The 7,553-nt window shown below is 42.8% G+C and overlaps 1 protein-coding gene across 1 annotated transcript in view; it reads left to right on the top strand.

The window, feature by feature from the left end:
- The first annotated feature begins 2,586 nt into the window (after positions 1-2,586).
- Positions 2,587-7,553, top strand: part of LOC147010667 (mannosyl-oligosaccharide 1,2-alpha-mannosidase IA-like) — a 506,989-nt gene continuing 502,022 nt past the window's right edge. Inside the window, exon 1 of the mRNA XM_085860010.1 lies at positions 2,587-3,229. Coding sequence (XP_085716136.1) covers positions 2,699-3,229 — 531 coding nt within the window. The 5' untranslated portion in view covers positions 2,587-2,698. The remainder of the gene's footprint in view (positions 3,230-7,553) is intronic.

Raw genomic sequence — 7,553 nt, 5'->3', positions numbered from 1 at the left:
AGAATTTCTTGGTTGGTCTATATCCTTTTTGGCCCTATCACTTAAAACATTCTCATATCTGGATGTGGTTCTTCACCGAACGCTCTTCATCCCCAACATTAGTTTTATATGTCCCACGCGAAGACTACTTCTTGGTCGAAATTCCAGTCTTTTGGCCACGTTCGGCAGCAACACCATGAACAACATGACGTTCGGCAGCAACACCATTTATGGCTCTTCCATGAGCCTAGAGCATGTGTAATAAAAAACAAACAAAGAAAAAAAACACCATGACCTGGTGGTTCCTACATGTTTGAATATGTGGATTTCCCCATTAAATCTATTACAATTTAGAACCAGTTTTTATTTTTGAATGATCATGTTCTGTTTGTCAAACTGTATGACATGGGGTTTACTCAATAAAACCATAACAATACTACAGTCATTAAACTACAATACTCGTCATAAAACGACAATACTACAGCCAAAAGAAACTACAATGCTCATCATAAACTACAATAATACAGTCATAAAATTCCAATACTACAGTGAAAAACTGCAATGCCACAGTTATCAAACTACAATACTCCAGTCAAAAACTCCAATAATATAGTCATAAAACTACAATATTATAGTAAAAAATGACAATACTATAGTCATAAAACTATAATACTACAGTCAAAAAAACAATGTTAGTCATAAAACTACAATACTAGACATAAATCTACAATACTACAGTCATAAAACTCCAATACTAGTCAGAAAACTATATTACAACAGTCCAAAAACTACAATCCAAATAAAAAACTGCAATACTAGTCATAAAAATACAATACTACAGTCAAAAAACTACAAAACTATATTCATAAAAATAAAATAGTCAAAAAACTACATTCATAAAACTACAATACTACAGTGATAAAACTACAACACTACAGTCATAAAACTATAATTGTATGGTCATAAAACTACAATACTCCGGTCAAAAACTACAATAATAGTCATAAAACTACAATATTACAGTCACAAAACTACAACACTACAGTCATAAAACTATAATCCTGTAGTTGTAAAACTAGAATACCACAGTCAAAAAACTACAAAACTATATTCATAAAACAATACTACAGTCAAAAAACAACAATACTATAGTTACAGAACTACAATACTACAGTCATAAAACTACAATACTATAGTCATAAAACTACAATACTACAGTGAAAAAAAATACAGTACTGCACTACAGTAATAATTTTTTGACACACCCTGCTTACAGACAACTAAACAGACAAACAAACAAATACGTGTGAAAACAAAACCTCCGTCCACCTTCGCTGGAGGATCTAATAAGTGGGAACTTTAATGATTTTTTCAAGAACAATTCAAAATTATTTTCTGCTGTTTGTCTCTTTCACCTTGATAGTGTCCAAAAGTATCCACAGCATACACTTTGTAGATTCAGTAGCACAGCTGATCGAGGAGAGCAGAGGAAGAGGGAGGGGTGACTCCAGAGGTAAAGACAACCCCTGAAATAGGGTGGGAGTGGAAGGTGTGTTACTCCTGAGGTAAATCCGATCCCCAAATTGGGGTGGAAGGTGGGGAGGGGTTACTCTTGAGGTAAATCCGACCTCCAAATTAGGGTGGAAGGGGGAGGGGTTACTTCTGAGGTAAATCCGACCTCCAAATTAGGGTGGAAGGGGGAGGGGTTACTCTTGAGGTAAATTCGACCTCCAAATTAGGGTGGAAGGGGAATGGGTTTCTCCTGAGGTAAATCCAGACCCCAAATTAGGGTGGAAGGTGGGGAGGGGTTACTCTTGAGGTAAATCCGACCTCCAAATTAGGGTGGAAGGGGAATGGGTTACTCCTGAGGTAAATCCAGACCCCAAATTAGGGTGGAAGTGGGAGAGATGTTTTTTTTTTGTAATGGAAATCGCCCAAAACAAGGCATAACGCCACTTTCGGTAAGAGGCGAAGGGAAGGTTAGATAAAGATAATGATAAAGCAAAACAAAATAACAAGAAAGATAAAAATAGCAAGGAAACATCAAAGACACAGGAAGTCGCAGAAGTCAGGTGAAAGAAAATTGAAAAAAAAACACTCCTGAGGTACATCCAACCCCCAAATTAGGGTGGATGGTGGGAATGCGGTTACTCCTGCCTGACTCCTGATGTAAATCGGATCCCTAAAAATCGGAGTAGGTGGAGAGGGGTTACTCTTGAGGTAAATCCGACCCACGAATTAAGGTGTAAGGAGGAGGGAACCTGAGGTATATCCGACCCCCAAATTAAGGTGGAACTTGGAAGGGAGAGGGACGTCACAGCTGAGGTAAAGCCGACTTCCATATTAGGGTGGAAGGGGGAGGGGGATTACTTCTGAGGTAAATCCAACTTCTAAATTAGGGTGGAAGGGGTATGGGGGGGGGTCACTTCTGAGGTAAATCCGATCCCCAAATTTGGGTGGAAGGGGGAGAGGGGAGAGTAGGGATTACCGAATCGAACTCGTTTCCAAAATGCGCTCTCATGTCCGGGCAGGGACACGAGACCCCAGGGGCTTCGCACGCTTACATCGGGATTCCGGCACGCGAGTGATGGAAGGAGGGACGGAGGAGGGAGGGACCAAGGGTGGCGGGACCAAGCACGGCTGGGAAGAGGGACGGATAAAGCTCTACCCGAGCCCCTCATGCCGCACTTGTCTTGAGCTCGTCCGAGCACCCGTCGTCATGTCGCGTCCGCTCCTGCCGGTTTTCCACCACGCCGGGATACCCGAACCGCCCGAACAGCTCGGTCGTACGGGAATGAGGCTCCCCGAGAAGTTCGTGCTCCTCCTCGCCCTGAGCGCCTTCATCACCCTCTTTCTCGGCGCGTTTTTCTTGCTGCCCGAGCGTGTCCGACCGGAGGGCCTGCGCGGCCCGGGAAGGGTTCTACACGGAGAAAGCGAGCCGGGATGGGAGCTCTCACGAAGAGCGGAGCTGCGAAACGGGCGGAAGGTGCGCGGCCCACGGGGTGGCAAGGAAGAAACGCCGAGCGTCGGGCGGCGCAACGAGTCACGGAGAAGCGGCGACGCGGAACGAGAGACCCTGCGGGAACCTGAGGGGCCCGTGAGTGCCGGGCGCGGCGAGGGGCCCACGCGTGAGGTGTTTGGACCTGCGACCGAATTTGGGGAACATGTGGAGGAACCAAAAGAGGAGAGTCCCGAGAAACCGACCCATTCCGTGGAAGAAGTGTCAGCTCGCCGGGCCAAAGTCCGTGAGGTGAGAGACTCGACCACCCCTCCATGTTGTGCAGTCATTTTGTAGTTGTTTTCGCACCCGGTCCGAGTCCACACTCCAGACCACCATCATGAGTCCTCACTGAGAGGAGCAGGCGAAGTGTTCAGTCTCTTTATTTACTAAGATCCATTGCAATGGCGATATCACCGTGACGACGACACTTTCTTCGCATTTCTGATTTATGATATATTTTATTATTATTATTATTATTATTATTATTATTATTATTATTATTACGTCGTTACGTTGCACCTAATTACTACATACAATAAGCATAATCATACAGGGATATCACGGCTGTAATAATTATTATTACCTATCCTTACGTCACCATTGTTATCATGATATAGTCCTCATAACTATAATCACGATCACGCTAATAATGCTTATTATATGAATGATAACAGTCGTGTATATATATATATATATATATATATATATATATATATATATATATATATATATATATATATATATATATATATATATATATATATATATATATATATATATGTGATCATTTTGCGACCAACGCTGTGCAGTCTTGCCTTCCGAGGTCTTTGAAGACCCAACAGGCTGCATACGTGGTGGCGATCGAAGACCTTCCTCCGATATTCCGTTCTTTTGTGTTTTTTTTTTGCTTCGTCATTATTTTAACACAGATAGAATACAAAAAAAACACGCCCTTGGTGTCTGATGGTGAACACGTTTATTATAAGCTGCACCTGTTTCCACTGGATGTCTCCTTTACAGTTGTTCGAAGATGCTGGACCCGTTTCAGGTGGTTTCCTCCTTCACCTCCATGTACTGTATATAACAAGGCGTAAGATCGTGTCCGTAGCACCACTCACTCGAACAGGCGAGACGTCTAATCCTAAATCACCCGAGGACGTAATGGAAGAAAGAATAATGAAAAGAGTGCTCGTGGTATGATGGTGGAAGTGATGCATGACGGAACGTGCAGGATGCACGACCCGGGCGGAATGAGCGGAGCGAGCGTTCAATGGTCACTCATCACCGTACGGCCATGGTTGTGGAACAAGAGCACGACCCCTGACGCCTAACTTCATCCCGATCAATTCCTTTAATAGATCCAGGATCGCCACCTGTTAACTTCCACCGAACATTAGAGCTTGACGGTCTTCCGACGAGTGAAGACCATGTAAGGGGCATCCTATGTTCAAATGGTGATAGACAGAAGGTGTAATGGGAGGTTCTGTATTCCGTTGGTGTTTACCGATGCCAAACGAATGTTGCATTTGCTGCTTCTGGCACATGTTGCTGGAGGCTGTGATATGTCGGTTGGTACGCAGAGCGTGGCGTGTGGCCCAAATGTGTACCATGGATGGAGAGAAAGATTGCCCTTCGGCGAGATGAAATGAAGTATAAGCACAGACGCGGCTCGCGAATGAAGAATGTGGATTAAATGAATCTGGAGACACGCGTATGCTGGATGGATTGCCGTAAGGCATTTCACAGGAGCCCAACGTGGATGTAGGTAAAGTTGTAATTCATTCGTTCAATAGTTGTGCAGCACCTCAGTGACCGGTTTCCTCAATACTGAGGTGCAGCTGTGTTGTTCCCCCTGCACATTCGGGCAGAAAATTTTGAATCTGTTCAGGGGGCAAAGGTGTAGGTGATCGTCTTCTCCTTGTGAAAGATTGCGTAAGGACCTTTAACATCCGCCGGCAAATGCTGACGGATGGGACAGCCGGCTTCAGGTACCTTCTGATGGACAGTGTACTCATTCGCTGGATCGCCATGTGACTATAAACCATCGTCGTTGTCACGGTTGAGAAATCAAACCCCTACTCACCGACCCAAAGGCGACTTCGCTATACCTCTGAGCTGAGCGTGAGGTCAAAGTCATCCTGAGCCAATTCTAACATTTTCCGAAAAATATAAACTTTTTATTAAATAATTTGATTTGAAAGATAGTTACACACATATGAGTTGCCATGCAAAAAGCAGCATTTTATCTGAGTCCGTTATCTTCATGAAAAGCCACGAGCCGGGTCTTAATATCGAATCCTTGCCGGAATAACCTGTATTGCATTGGGTGTGGTTTCAGTATGGCTGGTGCAGGTTAATGTGAGAAATTAATATCCTTCCAAATGGAAACGCATTCAATATTATGTACTATCGTATATTTAAGATTTAGAGGCAATTATTAATGGTTATTATTGTTGTTATGATGATGGATGCGCTGCAAGGATAGGTTAGTGGTGTGTGCACTCATCCCTGAGCTGTCTGACCTGAGTTTGAACCTCGGCCCGGTTATAAATTGTCAACCTGGTGTCTCGCAGGTCGGATGAGGCGACAATGTATGCACCGTCCATCGGAAGGACGTAAAGCCGGATGACCAGTCTGCCGGCACTGGCGGTGTCGGTGGATGTTAAAGGTCCCACGGTGTCCTTTGTGAAGAGTAGGCGAGTTATCGCCCGCACTGAACAAATTACAAATTCCTGCCATGGTGGAGCGCCGGGCCTAGCCGTCCAGTTTCAGAAAGATGTGGCCCACGACCCTTCCCTCCGGCCGACGCCAAAAGAATGCGGGAATAATTCGAGCCAATAAAGGAGAAGAAATTGTTATTACGAAGGTGCCTCGCAGATTTTACCTGGATTTGCATTTAAATAAAATGTAAGGAAACGTATGTCAATTAATAATTGCCAATGGAATGTGTTATTGTGTTTGTAACCAGAACCCATGGAGTAGACCATAGACACCTGTTTCCCTCTCCAATGCGTTCATGAACGTTTGCTGAAAATCAAGATGGTGACAAGTAAGGTAACAAAGATGGTGGAACAGCGAAGTTATGATGTCAACATACCTGTCAAACGTTCTGGTCAACAAAATCAACACACCTGTGGGAATTTATGGACGATTGGTTGTACATGATGCCTGGTGTTGGCTTAATAGTTAGGTTGGTGGGCTTGGGATCCTCGGGTCCTGAGTTCAAATCCCGTTCAGCTGTTGAATTAATATCAGGTGGGGTTGACTGCCTGTCATCCTTCCGAGGTCGGCAAAATGAGTGCCAGCATGCTGGTATAGTGTGTCGGAGTGGCAACCCGTCCAGGACTGTGTCTAATAGCCAAGGAGACTGTTTAGGCAGCACCAACGCTCTGCACAGAGTCCGGTCCCAATGGATGGATGGATAGTTGTACATGGACCACCTGTCAAGGATATATTCCTTTCTAAGAGCACATTGGGCAGCAATAATTTTAGATGGATGAGCCTATCAAGGAAGATGCCCTGCACTGACTGCACACAAATCCTAAGTAATCCTAAATTGAAGGCTCACATTCTGATGGGATATGTGTGCATGTAAAAATGGGGGAATACTTTTGAATGTTATACAAGCTTCATTTTTGTAACGTACATCACGACCCAGTTATGAATGTGAACACAAATGCAGATTAATTTTGAAGCATCCTTGCATTATTACCCTCACCAGACGAGAGGGTATTGCATTTGTCTGCTTGTCTGTCCACATATAATGTGCCAATGTTGGCCACAAATGCCACCTGGTGGTAGTCAGTATTACACGTTATCTTTTTTTCAACAGTTTTCACAAAAAACGTGCTAATTCAATGTGAATACTGAATACGTTTTTAAAGTAAGTACTATTAGAATGTGAGTACGTTTATGAAGTACGCATTCGAATGCGACCATGTCAATAATGTGCGGACAATAAGAATGTGAGCATGTCTATAAAATACATACTATTTGAATGTGAGCACGTCTATAAAGTATGTACTATTAGAATGTGAGCACGTCTATAAAGTACATACTATTAGAATGTGAGCACGTCTATAAAGTACATACTATTAGAATGTGAGCACGTCTATAAAGTACATACTATTAGAATGTGAGCACGTCTATAAAGTACATACTATTAGAATGTGAGCATGTCTACAAAGGATGTATTGTTGAGAATGTGAGCAGGTCTATAAAGTACATACTCTTAGAATGTGAGCACGCCTATAAAGTACATACTCTTAGAATGTGAGCATGTCTATAAAGTACATACTATAAGAATGTGAGCATGTCTATAAAGTACATACTATTAGAATGTGAGCATGTGTATAAAGTACATACTATTAGAATGTGAGCATGTCTATAAAGTACATACTATTAGAATGTGAGCATGTCTATAAAGTACATACTATTAAAATGTGAGCACGTCAATAAAGGATGTATTGTTGAAAATGTGAGCATGTCTATAAAGTATGTACTTTTAGAATGTGAGCACATCTATAAAGTATGTACTATTAGAATGTGAGCATGTCTATAAAGTACATACTAT

The sequence above is a fragment of the Eptatretus burgeri genome, chromosome 16, assembly GCF_056783735.1.
Source record: "Eptatretus burgeri isolate ZD-2024b chromosome 16, Ebu_testis_v1, whole genome shotgun sequence".
Classification (NCBI taxonomy): domain Eukaryota; kingdom Metazoa; phylum Chordata; class Myxini; order Myxiniformes; family Myxinidae; genus Eptatretus; species Eptatretus burgeri.
The sequence above is the reverse complement of the archived record's forward strand: the minus strand, read 5'-3'. Positions and strand labels throughout refer to the sequence as shown.